The sequence below is a fragment of the Brachionichthys hirsutus genome, chromosome 16, assembly GCF_040956055.1.
Source record: "Brachionichthys hirsutus isolate HB-005 chromosome 16, CSIRO-AGI_Bhir_v1, whole genome shotgun sequence".
In the NCBI taxonomy this organism is placed as follows: domain Eukaryota; kingdom Metazoa; phylum Chordata; class Actinopteri; order Lophiiformes; family Brachionichthyidae; genus Brachionichthys; species Brachionichthys hirsutus.
In genome coordinates this window covers 9,786,112-9,803,325 of record NC_090912.1, presented here as the reverse complement: position 1 = coordinate 9,803,325, position 17,214 = coordinate 9,786,112, and the positions used below count along the sequence as shown (strand labels likewise).

Sequence of the window (17,214 nt, the reverse complement as noted above, 5' to 3'; positions counted from 1 at the left end):
GCGACAAAACAATGTGCGTGTTGAGGCACAAATATAATAATAATAATAATGAGTAATTAGTGCCGTAAAGCACTGTATTGTCACTGTCAAGTCATGTGGGGGCGCTGTTATATTTATTTGAAAAGTGGGTGAGGGACGTCTTCTTACTGTCGTGTACAGTAAATAAAACCGAATCATAGCACGAATAGTAAAAGCATTTGCTGTGTACTGCTTGTTCTGCTGACTCATGTCCATATTTAACTAGATAGAAACTCAGCTCTGAATCTTTCCTTAATCAGCTAAAAGTGTTGCTTTTATCTCTACATCAAGCTCTCCTCTTGGAGGTGACAGTAAAATATCCGTTGTTATATATCTGGCTTGATTAACTGGCGGCTTTATCCCGCCTCTCGCCCGGTTGACTGCTGAGATAGGGCCCGTGAGCCGGTACCGGACAAAGTGGTTGGAAAATGAATGAATGAATGCAGAAAGAGATATAGGAGGAGGCGGTGTCAGAAAGTTCATCTATGTCTTCACAAGCATCCCAAAAACATGCCTGAAGAGACCCTGAACACTCAAGGGGCCTGAAGGATGGTTTGTATACGGGCTTTTCTAGTGCCTGGTTGGAGATACATCCTTTTGCAATTTCATTACATTAGTCTGTTGTAATGACAATATTCGCTCATGCTCAGAGTTCTTCGTTCTCTTTCACAAGAAAAGCTTCGAATACCGTCAGCACCAAACTGTCACGTCAGCATTTAAGTTACTGACCCTGGAGCAGATGTCTACGTTCATGCTCTATGCCACATGTGTCAAACTCAAGGCCCGGGGGCAAAATGTGGCCCTCCACGTCATTTTTTGTGGCCCTCGAGAGCTGTGTGCAGACATTTGTTGTTTTTAAATGCTGTATCTGTGACACATGTTCTTAACAGTCCACATTTGTTGGTTCTACTGCAGTTCTGCTCCTCTCAACTGTGACAAAAGAGTTTTGAACAAAGTTAATGCCACAACTTGTGTTGGATGATATTTTGCTTTATTTATTATTTAATATTATTTACTTGAATAAGTTTGATTATTGATCGATGGAGTAGTGTGGTTTTCTTAACCTCATCAATTGAAAGGATTTATGTTATAATAACAGCAATAATCTATCCATATATTTTTACAACTATACAATTGAATATGCAATGTTTGTAACTTAAGTAGTGAACTGATCAAACGGAAAAATTCAGCAACATGTCAATAACAATAGCAACACGCTGCAGTCAGGAAATTAATAATCTGCTGGCGGTGACTATTGAAAGTTATTTGAACCTTTTTGTTTTTTCCAGCATGTGCTGATATGTTGAACCCGGCTACATATGGTGCTCAGGATCAGCACTGGACAGCTCCATAGGTAGCCGGCTACATATGGAGCTGTCCAGTGCTGATCCTGAAACTGACGTCTTTTCCGCGGCATTGACTCGGGGAATGTTCTTTATCTTGCCCACTTTGGTTGGTTTTTTTGGTTTCTGCATGTCCATAACAAGACAAGGTGGTGGCTTTTTGGTTTTGCTTTGATTTTGTATTGATTATCTTTGTTCCTGCATGATGATTGCATTTGAATGGAACGTTTCCACATTATTCGATGTGTTAATTTATTCCCATCACAAACTTTGGTCCATACTTATGATTTTTCTCATTTACAGTATGGCTTTGTCTCTAAAAACTGAATATTTTAGAGATCAAAACTGAATATGTAATTGTAATTACTGTGGTGGCTAAAGAGTTAAATAAAATAAAAAAGTTATTTAACAGCATGTATGTGAATAGTTACATTTATTTTACATTAAATTACATTACATTTAGTTACATTTTTTACTGTGTTACGGTTTACATTAGGCCGTTGGAGGGCAAACATAATGCTAATGTGGTTTGACACCCCTGCTCTCTGCTCCTGTATATCTTGTGCAAACAACATTTTGAATTTCCTCACAGTAAATCAGAAATGACATTTTTACAGCAGGTGAAAGTCAGCAGGTGAAATAAGGTTGTTTTTTTTTTACCTGTGTGTGTTTGTTAAAGCGTGACAAACCAGATAATAAAGGAATATTATCACCGGCACCCGTAAATGCATTTTTGTTTATTTAAAAATGATCACATTACAACATGTACATACAAATAGTGTAATTCACCTCTGGTGCTCTTGCACAAGCTCGTTCATGGCAAAGACTTTACAGCAGTGGATCCACAAAGTGGTCTTTGTGTCATTATCATTAGAAACACAGTTCTCATGTGAATCCTAATTATCTGTCCATAGCGGTATCAGGCCTGTTATAAACCCTGGTTTGTTCACAGTGTGGCCTGTCTTATCAAATGTAAATTAACAGATCTAGATATAGAATTAAAGATCACATGTATTAATCATTTGCATATATTAGCGTTCAATGTTGTGGAGCTAGATTTGCTAAGATGTGACCTGTTCTACATGATGAAGCATTGCAAAAATAAAGGAAAAGCCTTCTCGGTGGAACAAATAATAAAGACATGTTCCCATGGTTACAATGATCCTTCCAAAGTCTTTTCCCTTTGCCGTTAAACGCTTCGGGATTTTATTCTGCAGTAGAGGATCATGGAGACAGCCATGGCACAAATCTGAGGATGATATATTTATGTGAAATAAAAAAAAGCATGATTGAAAGAAATAATTATTTATTTTCATTATATCTGATATTTATTTCAGATTACACATTAAATTCAGTAGATATTCAACAAACCTTCCATTTACATTTAATTGAGCCTTACAAATGTTTTAAAGCTGAGTGATAAAGTCATACCTCCAGAGCTGCTATTCCCAGCGCCACACCCACAATAACCACTGTGTTGTCATCAATCAGCGCCTTGATCTTTGGGAAGCAACCAGTTATGGTCTGAAGAAAGAAAAGACAGGAGGCAAAAGAAGAAGAGTAAATGGTTTTGCATCACGCACGCAGCTATTTTGGTTGTTTCTAGCGCTTCCACAGCCGTACCGTGTCATTGTCAGCCACCATTGTGTTGCACGGATCATTCATGCCTGGGCAGCACTGAGGCGGGTACTGCTGGCTGTGGTCCACATAATAAGGAGAGCCCACAAAGTCTGAGGAGTTGTAGAATCCACAGCATTTCAACTGATGTGGACACAAAGAGAGCACAGTTCGTGCATGTGGCAGAAAGCCTCAGGAAGATGGTGTGAAATTATCTGTAATTCATCAGCAAGATTACTGTGTCCATGGTCGTATTCCACAGTCCTGTGACATCCGGACTTCTTCCGTATTCCGTCTTGAGGTTGGCAACTGCTGCCACACCGATCTTATTAATTAACTCCTCTGCCTAAGAGACAAACATACGATAGCTGTCACATTCAAGAACCTAAAGCCAGCTCTAGATTTAATGCCAGCGTTCTCCATGTGTTCCTTAGTTTACTCACCAAGGGTCTGAACACCAAGATCACCACAGCTCCAGCAACCTCGGCGATGAAGACCAGCAGGACAATGATAAAAAACTAGGGGGGGAAATGATACAATATCATACCAGAGTTTTCGAGTGTCATTTCCTTACATTTACTTTATCTTATTGATTCTTTATCAGTATAAAGCTATGCTGTTTGCTTTCTTCCACCCATGAGGGAGGCAATAATTTAAATAATACTGATAGAATAGAATAGAATAAATGAAGCCTCATGGGTCGTGCGGTTAGCAGGAGCTAACGTGGCATTGCCAGTTTCTCCCTTGTGACGGTCTCAAGCCTGCATAAATGCAGAGAGTTGCATCAGGAATGGCATCCGGTGTAAAAATTTGCCAAACTACAAAATGAAAATCAGTGTGAATAAGAAAGTCATACGGGATCGGTCGAGGCCCGGGTTAACAATGACCGGCAGCAGAGTTGTTAATCCAAGAGTGGAGGGAGGAGCACGCAGGTAGACTACATCTTGTGTAGATGGAGCAGTTTAAAGGAGGTTGGTGACTGTAAGGTCGTGGTAGGAGAGTGTAGCCAGCCAGCATAGGCTGGTGGTGTGTAAGATGACTCTTGTGGTGAAGAAGATGAAGAGGACAAAGGCAGAGCAGAGGACAAAGTGGTGGAGGCTGAAGAATGAAGAGTGTTGTGTGGCTTTCAGGGAAGAGGTGAGACAGACTTTGGGTTTGTTACCTCTAAATCCTTTTAATTATGACTATGTAATCTCTGCCAAAACAACAATAAAAACATGTAAAAAAAAAAAAAAAAACAGCACCTTTCTCATTTAATATACCAGAATATATGGTTCTGAGGTAAAGTTTCATGAGCGGCGAGATTCAAAAGTCTTGTTTGGTTAAACAAAAAATAGAAAGACTTGAGAGGAAGGCTGGAGACACAGTTGATTACTCAGCATTACCTCTTTCTTGGCCGACAGTGAGTGACGTCTTCAGAGAAATTAAATGTTCTAGTTAGTCCGTGATGTTCATGCAAAGCCAACAGCTGCGGGCAGTAGCTCCATGTCTATTGAACCCATCACTTAACTGTGACACAGATACTTTCAGGTACACAACAAGGGTGACGTCAAACCGCTACCTACCAGCAGCAGCATGCACCTGCTTTCTTTGACGGCTCCACAGCAGCCCAGGAAGCCGATGACGAGCAACAGAACTCCAAGTGCGATCAGCAGGTATCCCACATTCAGCACCTGACTGAGCTCTGGTGGGGCATTTTCAATTTTCCCTAGATAGGTCAGGATGGAGCCGCTGTCCACCTTCACCCAGATCCCAACGCCAAGGATGGCAACGCCCGCCAGCTGAGGGAACGAAGAGAGGTAGCAGACAGGCATTAGAAACAATCAGTCATGGCTCTGTAGTGACCCTGTTATTGCCTCCACCAAGGAGGCTGCCTGATTGGATCAAAGTGTTTGCCTGTTTGTTTGTGGGACTCGGCAAAAGCTAATGGACATATCTGCATAAAATGCTCACCCAGAATAGAAAACCTTTATTGTCATTGCATAGTGGCTATACAACGAGATTAGGAAATCCAGGATGGATGGTGATCAAGTTTTGGTAGTGATCTGGATCTGGGAGTTCTTTAAAGGATTCTTTAACATTGTGAAATAAGGCAGTTTTAATCTTCTAAAATCAAAACTATGCAAAGCACACATTTATCAATACATTAGGATAAAACAAACATGGTGGAGGTTTGTTCTCTCTAAATGCTCACACTTCCTGGTTTACCTTGCATTTCCTCTGGTCTGTCTTGTGTATGTTTTGAACGTGTGTGTTTCATGTTCTTTGCGTGTTTGCCTGCCCTCCCTCCACCGTGGGTGTCGGGTTGTTTCTATTGTGGTCTATGTCACCTGTCTTCTGTGTATTTTGGTCTTTGTGCATTGTGCCCTAGTTTGTCAGTTGTTCTGTTTTGCCTCTGGCGTCGTCCTGCTTTCCTCGTCTCATTAGGGTTCTCCTCAGCATCTTGCATTCCTCCTGGTAGCTTTTGCTTAAGCTTTGTCTTCTTCATGTTTTTACATTACCATAGTTCAATCATATTTAAAATATTCCATCTTTGTTCCATTAAAAACCCTGTATGAGCTCTCTGCTTCCTTGTGATTTGTAATTGTATTTATTTTGTAATCGTTTTTTAAACCCTAATAAACAAAAACCCTTTTTAATAATTTGATTGGGGATTACTTTAATTCTGATGAATGGGTAATGGCTGTTTAGCAGAAAGGCGTGGCACCTAACAAAGGTGCGCTGCGTCATGAGACGTTCAGGCTCCAGCATGATGCACATAAGGCAATAAAGGTCAGGACATAATGAGAATTATTTCATTCACATGTCTTACAACGTATGAAAGTCTAGCTTTTTAAAATCTGAAATAATAACTAACTAAATTATGATATAAATAGTCTGACAGAATCGTCTGGACATGCGGTGTTGCATCAAGTAGAGGGTGCGTTGCTTTTTGATACAGGTGCTTTCTTCTAAATATAAAATAACAGTATTTCAACATCAAAACTTACAAATATGATGCCATTGAAAAGAAACATCATGGTCTTGAGGAATCCGAAACATCCCATTGTCGCTGCAGGATCCTCTGCCTGAGGGAGAGAAAATAAATGTCCAGTTTGGACGCCGACTTTCTTCTTGTGTTTGCACTCCTTTTGATAAAACATGACATTTTCCTCTTTATTTAACTTCTGAGTAATATTATACTGAGAAGCCGTCCACGCATCAGAGCCGTGTGTTTGTCCACCATTAGCTATGCTGATGATAAATTTCACTGTCATTATGCGCCGCTGGTTGGGTGGCAAACTCCTTTTGTGACTGCAGAGGAGGAGGGGAAAGCGCCTGCCTCTTTCCCAGCACCTCACCTTTTGCCCTTTGTGACTTCAGTGACTTATCTTCTTCAAACACTCTAAAGTGGTTGCAGCCTTTCACTGCGAGAGAGCCATTAATCCACACGTATCACCTTCCATCACCTCAGACAAAGCCGGTCTATTTTAGGGACAATGCCAGCGTGAAGGCAGGACTGAGTACGTATGTCTTTCTGTTTCCGGTTTTCACCAGATCATTGCCATGCAAATCCCCGTCAGCTGACCTGTGTCACCCGCTCCTCTGGGACGGGCGAGACACATTTGATTACCAAATCATCTCCGAACTGGTCTTTGCAAGCTCTTCTGTTCTGGAACCACTTCAGGCTTTATTCCCATGAACGTTGTGCTAACTCTCTGATGGAGAACGTCGCTGTTTGTTTCTCATGACAAGATGGATGGTTATCCCAGTGACAGTGACTGGGCAGAGTCCGGCTGGGCGTAGCAACACGGTTGCTTCCTGAGAACAGGGATTTAACGCTACGTTTCACAGAAACAGCTAAGAAAGCATTATCTGCTCTCGCATTAAGCAAACTGAAAACAGGAAGTGACTTTTGGTGTTTGATTAAAGCTGAACGTCATCAAGGTAAACAGACAACATAAGCCCTAGTCTTAAACTCCCCCCACATTTCACTCCTTCAAGCTTTTCCCTTTTCCACAAGGCCCCTGATTTCACTGAGACACCTGGGAGTTGTCCTGGTGATGTACTAACAACCGAGAGTCGCACGACAGTCCCTAAACGCCTCAGCGAGGGCAAATAAGCTGACGCAGTGGGAGCTTCTGTTGGTGACAAAGTTCTCTCCCGTTAAATATGAACGTGTGTCTGTGTTTGCTGGTCTTCAACCGAAACCCGGAATCATTTCTGACCGTCCGAGAAATGCTCCAGAGAGAGAAGACAAAGGCTGGCATTGAGCAGAATAATTACAAGCAGGTCTCAGAGGACAAAGGATAATTGTTGGACGGGTCCCGTCCTTTGTTGGAACGACAGTGGAAACAGTCACTAAGAACTCAACATAGAGACACTGCTTTACAGGTTTAATTACACCAGTCGGGCTAAATTCAGTCACCCTTACCTTTCACAGGAAATATCCAAGGCCGTGCTCCGAGGCTGGATCGCTGCCGAGTCCGTCGCCCTGGTGATGGAGGCTGCCGCCGTGGGACAACGCGAGTCTATTATCCTCCCGTCCTCTGAAGACGACCCACGATAGCCTCTCTGTCTCCCACTCCTCGAGGTTGTCCTGCGCCGCTGGATAAGAGGAGCCTCCGGTTGACGTTTTAAGTTGTCTGCCCTTATTTTAAGACTGCCGGCAGGTCATGAGAAAGGAGGAGGAAGAGGACGAGGTGGGCGTGTCCAACGCGGCTTCAACTCGCATCACCACGCAGTCACCCATCAGGGAGGGGAGGGGAGGGGAGAGAGAGAACACCTGTGTGAAGTCACAGCAGGTTTGAAACACACGCACACGCACACACACACACACACACACACGTGTCCCTAAGGGCTTCGTGGTTCTAAGGTATTCATTTGAATTGAGTTTGTAAATATTACAAGACAGTGTGCGCGAGAACTTTAGATTTACAATTAAAGTTACTTTACATTATTAAAGTAAAAAAAAAAGAAAAAAAGATTCACCTGACACTGTTAAAGGAATTTAAAAATAAAATCCTTCATCAATGAAACTCAATGGGATCTCATTCCGGCCCAGGACGCATCTTCCCACCGTGGAAATCTACCGAGGAGATTTCGTGTAAATCTGCTGACACAGATGTATGTAAAAAAATACGACCTCCTTGGTGGCGTTAACGAGACGTTACTGTTAAACTTTAAGTTCTGTAGGAGCAGCTGTGGTTCGGCAGGACCGGTCAGAGGTTCAGTCTGCCTGCTCCACTAGGGTGTAAATGTTTAACCCCCCCTGGTGTGTAGGCAGAGGCACGGCAGCCTGTGTGAACGGGTAAACGCTGGCTGTAGGGCAGCAATGGTGGCGCAGTTGGAAGCGCTGTTGGCTCACAGCAGGAAGGTCACAGGTCAGTTTGCGTGTCCTCCCAGCGGTCCTCCGGGTTCCTCCCACCACGCTATGATCTCGTAACCAATTGGACATGTGGGTGGCATCTTGATCTTCAGAATTCTTTTCCCATTATCCTAATTCTCGAATGTATAAATGTAATATTCAGGATATTCTGGCGGCGTCGACCTCTGAGTGGGCGTGCCAATGGCTGGCTCCTTTAGCCCTTTTATTGAGGTGGGTTAAAAGCAGCGCCTCTGCTTGTTTGCACTGAACAAAGACATGAGCACCTGCTCAGTGCCGACTTGGAATATCTCACAAACAAAAACAGGTGTGGCCAAAACACTGGCAGCGCTGGCATCTCGTGCAGCATTCTGCATCCGTGTCGAGCAGCAGTCTGCAAACACCAACCGGTAACACCCCGCTCGGCGGCGGTTCACCTTGTCCCCTGCTTGGAGGGTAAATACCCCCCAGCTGTCACGCGGCAGCCCCGATTCACAGGCACGTTCAGTGCGTTTTCTTCTCTGCCGTTTATTCCTCTTGTGTATCACACATACAGCATATCATCCGACATCGTACCACCGTCCCGTCCCACAGCCGGATGAGACACGAAACGACGCTTTATGGAAATCCAGCCATATTCACAACATAAAATATCCAAATAGACGCGTGTCTTGTTGCAGCTAGCGAGATGCGTGCCGTTTCGGGGGAGGCGTTTATCAGACAGGTAAAGTGACAGTCATTGGTAAACAGCGGTTTAAACCCTTTTCTTTGTGTCCTGCACGGCTGTGAGCGCGGCCCACACCGTTTGTGTGTTCACATCGTCCTGGACATGAGAGGCGAGACAAGCGCAGCGCCGTCCCCGTCTTCTCAGAGTCTTCGTTCGGTCATCCGGGTCCAGCCCGGACTGGTTTAGCTCCCCATCACCAGCGCCGGGGGCGCCTCAGCTTGGCTGTTTGTCCGGGTGGCTCTTTAGTTTATGGAATTTCACGCTGTCCAGCTTCTCAAACCTCTTCTCGCAGAACTCACAGGTGTAGTTGTAGTGGGCCTCTGGAGTGTGCTTCTTCATGTGCCAGTTCAGAGAGGCACGCTGGCGACACTGGTAGCCACAGATTTCACACCTGACAGATGAGATAGTACCATTTTGTAGTCACAGGCTAACATGCTAAGCTATACATACTGCTGACACTCATTTTCTTGCCTTGCTAACTTACTGGAGGGGTGTTTCTCCGGTGTGGGTCCGCCGGTGGACCTCCAGATGATTCTTACGCTTAAATGATTTTCCGCACGTCTCACAGATGAAATCTCTGACCCCTGCGGAGAGATTCTGTTACCGCTGGATGACAGCATCCGTGAGACTACGATATATGCTGGGGGGGGGGGGGGGGGGGGGGGCTTTGAGTTTCCACCTGAATGGATGATCATGTGGCGATGCAGGTGGTTTGACAGGTAGAATTTCTTCCCACAGTCTGGATGGGGGCAAACTTTGGTCTTCCCTTTCCTGTGAACGAGGTTGACATGATTCTACAGAGAGAGAGAAGTGAAGCAAACAGATGGTTTAGCTTAGAATTAAAATAGCCAACGGAAGCTGAAATGTTAAGCCTGAATGGAAGGCGCTGCTTGCTGTACCTGGAAGCTGCTGATGGCTACGTAGACTTGGCTGCAGCCCTCGTACGGACAGTGGAACATCTTGAGCATCCCGTCGGCCTCGACGACGGGGCCTCGCCTGTTCCTCTTTGACCTGATGCTGCACGGACGACCCCCGCAGACTTAGATCAGAGTGGAGCAGGTATCTGGATGAATTCACCGTTAGAGAGGATGCTCTATGCCAACCTGCGTCGCTGCACGTGTCTGTCACTACTCAGGTCCAGGGCGTCATCAATCGGCTGCAGCAGCTGCTTGTCACTCAACACTGCAAAGAAAAACCGTCAAGTGCAATTACAGAGTCATTCCGGAGGATATTGCCTGAATCAAATTAGACAAAATCAAAGCACAACATTGATGAATGCATTGCCAGTTTCTCCCTTGAGCTGGTCCCAAGCCCGGATAAATGCAGAGGGTTGTGTCAGGAATGGCATCCGGTGTGAAAATGTGCCAAAGATTTAACTTGCAAATCAATGTAAATAAGAAAGTCATACCGGATCGGCCGAGGCCCGGGTTAACAACGACAGCCAGCAGCGTTGTTAACCCGGGACGCTGCTGGAAACTGGATTACTGTGGGTTGAAGACAGAGGTGAAGAGGAGGAGGAAGACGGGTGCATCGCCAGCGAGAGAAGAAGGAACGGAGAAGTTTAGGATTGAGAGTAGAGACTTTGAATGTTGGGACGATGACGAGAAAAGCTAGAGAGCTGGTGGAAATGATGATGAGGAGAAAGGTTGATGTGTTCTGTGCAGGAGACCAGGAGTAAAGGAAGCAAGGCTAGAAGCTGAGGAGCAGGATTCAAGTTGTTTTATAACGGAGGAGAGGAAAGAGGAATGGAGGAGGAGTTATCTAGAAGGAAGAGTTGGTGCAGAGTGTTCTAGAGGAGAACCGAGTGTCGGATAGACTGATGAGTTTGAAGCTGGAGATTGAGGGTTAGGGTTGAATATTGTTAGTGGGTATTCTCCACAGGTAGGAGGTGAGTTAGAGGAGAAGGAGAAGTTCTTACGCTCCACAGGTAGGAGGTGAGTTAGAGGAGAAGGAGAAGTTCTTACGCTCCACAGGTAGGAGGTGAGTTAGAGGAGAAGGAGAAGTTCTTACGCTCCACAGGTAGGAGGTGAGTTAGAGGAGAAGGAGAAGTTCTTATGCTCCACAGGTAGGAGGTGAGTTAGAGGAGAAGGAGAAGTTCTTACTCTCCACAGGTAGGAGGTGAGTTAGAGGAGGAGGAGAAGTTCTTACGCTCCACAGGTAGGAGGTGAGTTAGAGGAGAAGGAGAAGTTCTTACGCTCCACAGGTAGGAGGCGAGTTAGAGGAGAAGGAGAAGTTCTTATGCTCCACAGGTAGGAGGTGAGTTAGAGGAGAAGGAGAAGTTCTTACGCTCCACAGGTAGGAGGTGAGTTAGAGGAGAAGGTGAAGTTCTTACTCTCCACAGGTAGGAGGTGAGTTAGAGGAGAAGGAGAAGTTCTTACTCTCCACAGGTAGGAGGTGAGTTAGAGGAGAAGGAGAAGTTCTTACGCTCCACAGGTAGGAGGTGAGTTAGAGGAGAAGGTGAAGTTCTTACTCTCCACAGGTAGGAGGTGAGTTAGAGGAGAAGGAGAAGTTCTTACTCTCCACAGGTAGGAGGCGAGTTAGAGGAGAAGGAGAAGTTCTTACGCTCCACAGGTAGGAGGTGAGTTAGAGGAGAAGGAGAAGTTCTTACGCTCCACAGGTAGGAGGTGAGTTAGAGGAGAAGGAGAAGTTCTTACGCTCCACAGGTAGGAGGAGAGTTAGAGGAGAAGGAGAAGTTCTGGACTGACTTAGATGAAGTGGATCAGAGCATCTCTAGCAGTGAGAGAGTCGTGATTGGAGCAGACCTCAATGGGCATGTTGGTGAAGAAATAGAGGAGATGAAGACGTGATGGACAAGTTTGGTATTCAGGAACCTAGAAGGACAGACGGTGGACGTTGCCAAAAGTTAACACTTATTTCCAGAAGAGACAACAGGTGGTCCACACTTAACGACACCTGAAGTGGTTCCACCTGTAGACCACCTGACAGCCACGCCCAGGCTGGTCAGGACACCCTACCTGTCTGGAGGTTTGGAGTGAACCGCCCCGTCTGCCTTCTGAGTAACGCCCAAATCAAACAGGGTCAGTTCTGCATGAAACACACCTGTTATCGAGTCCTCATCCTCCGCTGGTCTGAGTTTGGAGTCAGATATGCACACCTGGTTGTAGGAGACTCCTCCGATGACAGTGCAGGTGACTTCCTCCACATTCCCACCACCCATGCTGAGATGGATGCCTTCCGATGCCAGGGCCTCGTAGCTGGGGCCAGTGATGATGATTAGCTGGAGATGAGCACAGGTGGAAATAGAAAAAGCACTCGGAGGGCACAGACCTCCACCAAGCAGCTCATTCTCCTCTTAATCGGATTTACACCGTCTACATGGTGATCTGGATCAGCATCAAAAGGTTCTAGATTGTTCTTGGTAACTTTACGCACCAAACATGAAGTATGGTGTGTAAAATTCCATAAACAGTCAATAATCAACCGAGATATCGAGGAACAAATTCTGAAGCTCCATTGACTGCGATATTAACGAAACTTTCAAAGTGATCCAGAATCCAGGATCTCTTCTGGATCATCACCAAAACGTAATCAACTGTTTCTGATAAGATTCCCAACATTACCTGAACCGTCCAGAACCTTTTGAGTTATGTTGCAAACAGACAGACAGACACAAACCCCAACTTCCTCGGCGGAGGTAATAAACACGGGAACTTCTCTCTGGTGTGTGTCAACATCTCTAGAACGTATTCAGGACACCCACCTGCGAGCCTTCCAGAGGGACTCTCTGCTCAGGAATCTCACAGCTGGTCACCACGGTCTGCAGAGACTGAGGGTCAAACAGCTCGCTCTGCTCCGGCAGCGGAACCAGCAGCTCCGGCTCAGCTTCCACCGGGACCGACGGCGCGGCGTCCTGGTCCGTCTTCTCCGGGTCGTCAGGTAAAGACGCCATAAGAGTAACACACCCGTAACGCTGCGGTACGGGCCCAACCTCGTCCTCGCCGCCTCGTCGCAGATCCTCGGCCTCCTCCTCTGAGGGGATGGAGTGAAATGCTGCAGCGGGCGAGTCTCTCTGTTGCTCCACCTCCTGCTCTGTGAGAGGAACGACCCCGGGCCGGTGTTTCAGGCCTGCAGGCTGTTCCGTGGGGCTCCTGGCGCTTTGCACCTCAGACACCTCTGGATTGTCCTCAACATCTACGGAAAGCAGGTCAATATTAGTAATTTGAGGGACTTCCAGGTGTAGCAGTTAAAAATACTAAACGATGAGTTCTGAACGAGTAAAATAATTGATGTACTGTTGAACAGTTTGTGAGCCTCCTTCCTCCTCTTCCTGCTCGCTACACCTTTAGCAATAGACATGTATGTTTTTGCTGCGTTCTCTCCGTCTCCGTCCCCGTCCACTTCTGCTTCATGCTCGGAGTCGCTAGCCTCCCTCGGTGGCGAAAACAGGTACTGCACAAATGAGTGATGAGAGCCGCATCGCCAGACGGCAACAATGGAGAGGTTGGGCTGAGGCTCCAGGGCTGTGAGCTGCGGCTCCTGTGGGCAGGAGTGGGAGTGATCCTGGTACCAACCCACCAGGCTCTGGAGGCTGGAGATCTGTTCCTTCCTGCCTGCGAAACAACCAGTCAGTTTTGAATACCTTGTTGATTTCTTTGCACAGAAAAACAAGCAAAGAATAATAAAATATAAACACATTTTGTAGTGGAAAATGTCACAATTTTCTCAAGGCCAAGGTTTTAAATATATATAAAGAAAGGTGTTTACATCAGTAAGAACCTTATATGAGCACATAGAAGAAGAAATTATTATTATTATTATTTTTTGTTTGTTTGCCATTTTGTTCTCAAAGAGGTTTTCTTCTGTCAAACAGCCAGTTAATCAACAGTTTGCTTCAGCTCGAGTAACTAAGAGTTATGTCAAGCTCATTTTGAGTTCCAGGTCAAAATTAGGAGATAGTGAATCATAATTGTAGCTATTAAATCAAATAAGGTAAAAATATAGACACACTTACTTCAAAATTACAACTTCTTGTACCAACTCATTTTTAGATTTAATAAAAACACAATTTAAAATATATATTGAGCATACTGACATTGATAATGGAGATTAAAGAAAGTCACACCATAAAAATGTGCTTTACCAATTTACTATTTTTGATGACTTTGAAAGTTCCAATTTCGATATTCTACCTTAGATGTGTTTTTTTTCTTCATTTTGAAGCATGTCATTTTTATGTTATGTGAAAATAGCTTTTTCCTTTTCATCTAAATTTCACTTTACCTGGTCCTACTTGGCAGTGAAGCAATACTAGAGGCTGAACTTCAAAAGTAAACAAACTTTAGAAATTGTATAATTTATAGCACGCAGGTTCTTTTTTTTTAACGATCAGATTAAGCCTGCAAAACCTTTATAAAATATTTATACAATTCTGGCACTTAAAACGGATCTAACTGTGATTGATTTAGGATTTAACCCGTCAGGTGGCACCACTCACATTTTGCCTGTTTAGCCGAGCTTTCTGGAGCATTCTTCTTCCTGAAATACAACAGCATAGTCAACTTGGACCGGCCAGGTTAAGCAGAACCCAGAGATCACTCAATAGATGACGTACTTTTACTGGGCTTACCCGCAGAACTCCTGCATGCATGTTTCTCCATAGGTGGAGTTGAGCAGGATCAGATACTCTGCCAGCCCAGCGTCACTCAGGCTGGTCCGCCCGCGGAGCTCGGTCCACAGCTTGTGCGACTCTCCCAGGTAAACCCGCCTCACGTCGTACTTCTTCCGGGACTCGAGGCGCCTCTGCGCCCGGTCGGAGTCCGTGAGTCTGGGCCGTCCTCTGCAACGCCTCGAAGCGCCTGTTCCTCGGTCTCCAGTTTGGTCGGCGTCCAGGGCTACTTCCAACTCTGTCCGGTTCCGCGCCATCTTGGCCACAGGAGCTGACGTGAGCCTCCCGGAAGTAGTCTCACAAAACAGGAAGTACCAATACAGACAACATTTCTGTGCGTCTCGCTAACACAAAGTGTTTATGTTCATTTATTCAAAAACAGCCCCGCATTATATTCGGTGAATATACAAGCTGCAAAAGGTGAATAAAATCGTAATTTTGTACCGCAGCGGAACTGTACAGCACAGCGCTTTTTTCTGACGGACCAAATAAGCACGAACACCAACCTGGAAAGTGTAAACAAAGCGGGTAACTTCGGCGATAACGTCATTATCTGGTGACTAATGTAAGGAATGCGCGCAGCCTCGTAGTGTTAATTATGGCAGACATTTTAACACTTGTGTTTAAGACATTTATGTCACGAACGGATATAAAGAATGACGTCGAAGTGACTTCTCCAACACCGACGTGCAGCTCGCTGTTGATCGGAGATCAGCGCATCAGCCGCTCCGTGCTGCTGCTGGCGGCCGTGACTGCTGCCTCGGAGATGGGCGTGAGGGTGGTGTTCTTCACCCAAACACAAATTCAAAGGCTTCCTGCGGCTCTGCAGAAATGTATTCCCAGCCTAAGACCAGAGAGTTTAAAGGTAACAGTCATTTCACTCGGTTTTTCAGGCTTCAACACATTTTTCTGAATAAAATTTTCTAATAAAATCCACACATTTTCACATCAAGGACCAATTAATTTTTATTTGCATTTTGTTTATTAGCCAACCTGAGTAAATCTGCTCACAAAAGTGTCAGCACTTCTGTCTGCCAATTAATTTTTACTTTTATTTCTTTGAAAGAGAATTAAGTTCTGCTATCCCAGGACGGTGGAGGAGCTGCTGCAGCAGGTGGCAAGCCTTCATGAATCCGCCAACTTATATCCTACGCCTCCCTCACTGATCATCGTGGACAGGATGGAGCGGTTCTTGGCTGGTCCTGGAGGCAGCAACCAGGATGGATTTCATCCCGGAGAGCAGTCCTGTGCTGCACACCTGTCTGCACTGCTGTGCGACACCGCTGCGTTTCTCACAAACCTCCTGAAAGAGCACGCCTCAGGCTCCGTCCCCTGCCGTCTCATCGCCTCTTTCCAGTCGGATGTAGACACTGCGCAGACCAGTGGCGAGGAGTCTGTCACGGATCCGATCCTAGATGTTTTCGATCGTTATTTCCAGGTACGCTGCACTCTGGACCAGGACAGGAGCTATGAAGCTGCAGCGGCCGGACTACAGGAGGTGTGGCACATATACCTTTCTGGGACGGGCAACATAGAGGCCTCGAGTTCTACAGCCCATGAGGAAGGTCCAGGAGTAGCCCAAGAGTGGCGTCTGTTGATTTTTCCTGATGGTTTAATGGAGTTTAAGTTGGTTTGAAAATGTCTTATTTCTTTCCCTTAAATATAAGCAGTAAGGAGGTAAGATGATGTTTCTAGTCGTGCCTCTCCATTCATTTAACAGAGCAGTTTGTTCTGGGGCAGCCACATGATTAAAAACCATCGCCAGACCTTTTTTGTCTCATCACTGATACAAAATAATGCGATTTGCTTTTAACAATGAGTACATTTGTCAACACCTGACTTTTATTGAGTTTACATCCTAAAAAAACATTGTTAAATACATGAATAAAAGCTTATATATTCTTAAAAAAAAAAAAAAGCATAGACATTGAGTAATAACATTGCTTTAAATTGTCCAGTGACTAATGACACTTTTGTCTCAAGACAAAGTAAAGTCTTCTTTTGATCCTCTTAAAGTAAAAAAAGAGATCTGGATCAGGAATAAGCCCTTTAAATGAAACACAGATATTTCTAAAGCATGTAAAAGTTGTTTCTTCTTGCTCCCCATCTGAATCTTCCTGTGATAGCTCATGTTATTAATACAACCCTTCTGTCATTCCCAGCCCACAGATTGGGAAGCCCTGATGATATCACAGTTTGACGTACTCCACAATATATAGCAGAAAATATAATAAAAAATGAATACTTGTATGGGAAATAAAAAAATTCATATGAGCGCTTCCTTTTTGTGCCACACAATCACATAAATGTTCCCCTCAAAAATACAAATCAACAATGCATAGTACGTACTACACTTAGAGTAAACAGTTTAGGTACAAGATGTGATTCCCGAGGCTCAAAAGCAAACAAGCATGGAAATGTTGCTAAATAGTTTAACTTGCCTTTCTTTTAAATCTGCAATGAATGTATTTTGAAGAGAATATCAGGTCTGAGACGAGTTCTGCTTTTAAGATGGCAACAGAGAATAATTAAGAGTCAC

General features: G+C 44.9%; 3 protein-coding genes across 3 annotated transcripts; 1 reads left to right on the top strand and 2 right to left on the bottom strand.

Moving 5' to 3' along the window:
- Window positions 1–2,118: 2,118 nt before the first annotated feature.
- Window positions 2,119–7,494, bottom strand: tspan34b (tetraspanin 34b). Its single transcript, XM_068750117.1, has 8 exons — window positions 7,393–7,494; window positions 5,969–6,046; window positions 4,544–4,759; window positions 3,422–3,496; window positions 3,217–3,324; window positions 2,985–3,122; window positions 2,793–2,885; window positions 2,119–2,610 (listed from the first exon to the last, which is right to left on the bottom strand). The coding sequence occupies exons 2-8, from the start codon at window positions 6,023–6,025 to the stop codon at window positions 2,551–2,553; spliced, it is 747 nt and encodes a 248-aa protein (XP_068606218.1). The 5' UTR covers window positions 6,026–6,046; window positions 7,393–7,494; the 3' UTR covers window positions 2,119–2,550.
- A 1,350-nt stretch (window positions 7,495–8,844) lies between these two features.
- znf653 (zinc finger protein 653) lies at window positions 8,845–14,932 on the bottom strand. The gene is made up of 10 exons (XM_068749861.1): window positions 14,637–14,932; window positions 14,501–14,545; window positions 13,303–13,616; window positions 12,771–13,201; window positions 12,110–12,287; window positions 10,153–10,231; window positions 9,949–10,066; window positions 9,729–9,843; window positions 9,534–9,633; window positions 8,845–9,440 (listed from the first exon to the last, which is right to left on the bottom strand). Exons 1-10 carry the CDS (start codon window positions 14,930–14,932, stop codon window positions 9,263–9,265), a joined length of 1,854 nt encoding a protein of 617 aa, XP_068605962.1. The 3' UTR covers window positions 8,845–9,262.
- A 341-nt stretch (window positions 14,933–15,273) lies between these two features.
- Window positions 15,274–16,442, top strand: swsap1 (SWIM-type zinc finger 7 associated protein 1). Its single transcript, XM_068750335.1, has 2 exons — window positions 15,274–15,540; window positions 15,742–16,442. Exons 1-2 carry the CDS (start codon window positions 15,274–15,276, stop codon window positions 16,309–16,311), a joined length of 837 nt encoding a protein of 278 aa, XP_068606436.1. The 3' UTR covers window positions 16,312–16,442.
- Window positions 16,443–17,214: the final 772 nt, after the last annotated feature.

Excerpts from the sequence above, each read along its gene's own strand:
- swsap1 (XM_068750335.1), top strand. The coding sequence starts at position 15,274 with ATGGCAGACATTTTAACACTTGTGTTTAAGACATTTATGTCACGAACG. Across the intron at positions 15,541-15,741 it reads TAAGACCAGAGAGTTTAAAG|AGAATTAAGTTCTGCTATCC; the intron begins GTAACAGTCATT and ends TTTCTTTGAAAG.
- tspan34b (XM_068750117.1), bottom strand. The coding sequence starts at position 6,025 with ATGGGATGTTTCGGATTCCTCAAGACCATGATGTTTCTTTTCAATGGC. Across the intron at positions 3,325-3,421 it reads TCTTGGTGTTCAGACCCTTG|GCAGAGGAGTTAATTAATAA; the intron begins GTGAGTAAACTA and ends TTTGTCTCTTAG. Across the intron at positions 2,886-2,984 it reads TGGTGGCTGACAATGACACG|ACCATAACTGGTTGCTTCCC; the intron begins GTACGGCTGTGG and ends TTCTTTCTTCAG.
- znf653 (XM_068749861.1), bottom strand. The coding sequence starts at position 14,932 with ATGGCGCGGAACCGGACAGAGTTGGAAGTAGCCCTGGACGCCGACCAA. Across the intron at positions 12,288-12,770 it reads TCCCTCTGGAAGGCTCGCAG|CTAATCATCATCACTGGCCC; the intron begins GTGGGTGTCCTG and ends GCTCATCTCCAG. Across the intron at positions 9,441-9,533 it reads ACCGGAGAAACACCCCTCCA|GTGTGAAATCTGTGGCTACC; the intron begins GTAAGTTAGCAA and ends CTCATCTGTCAG.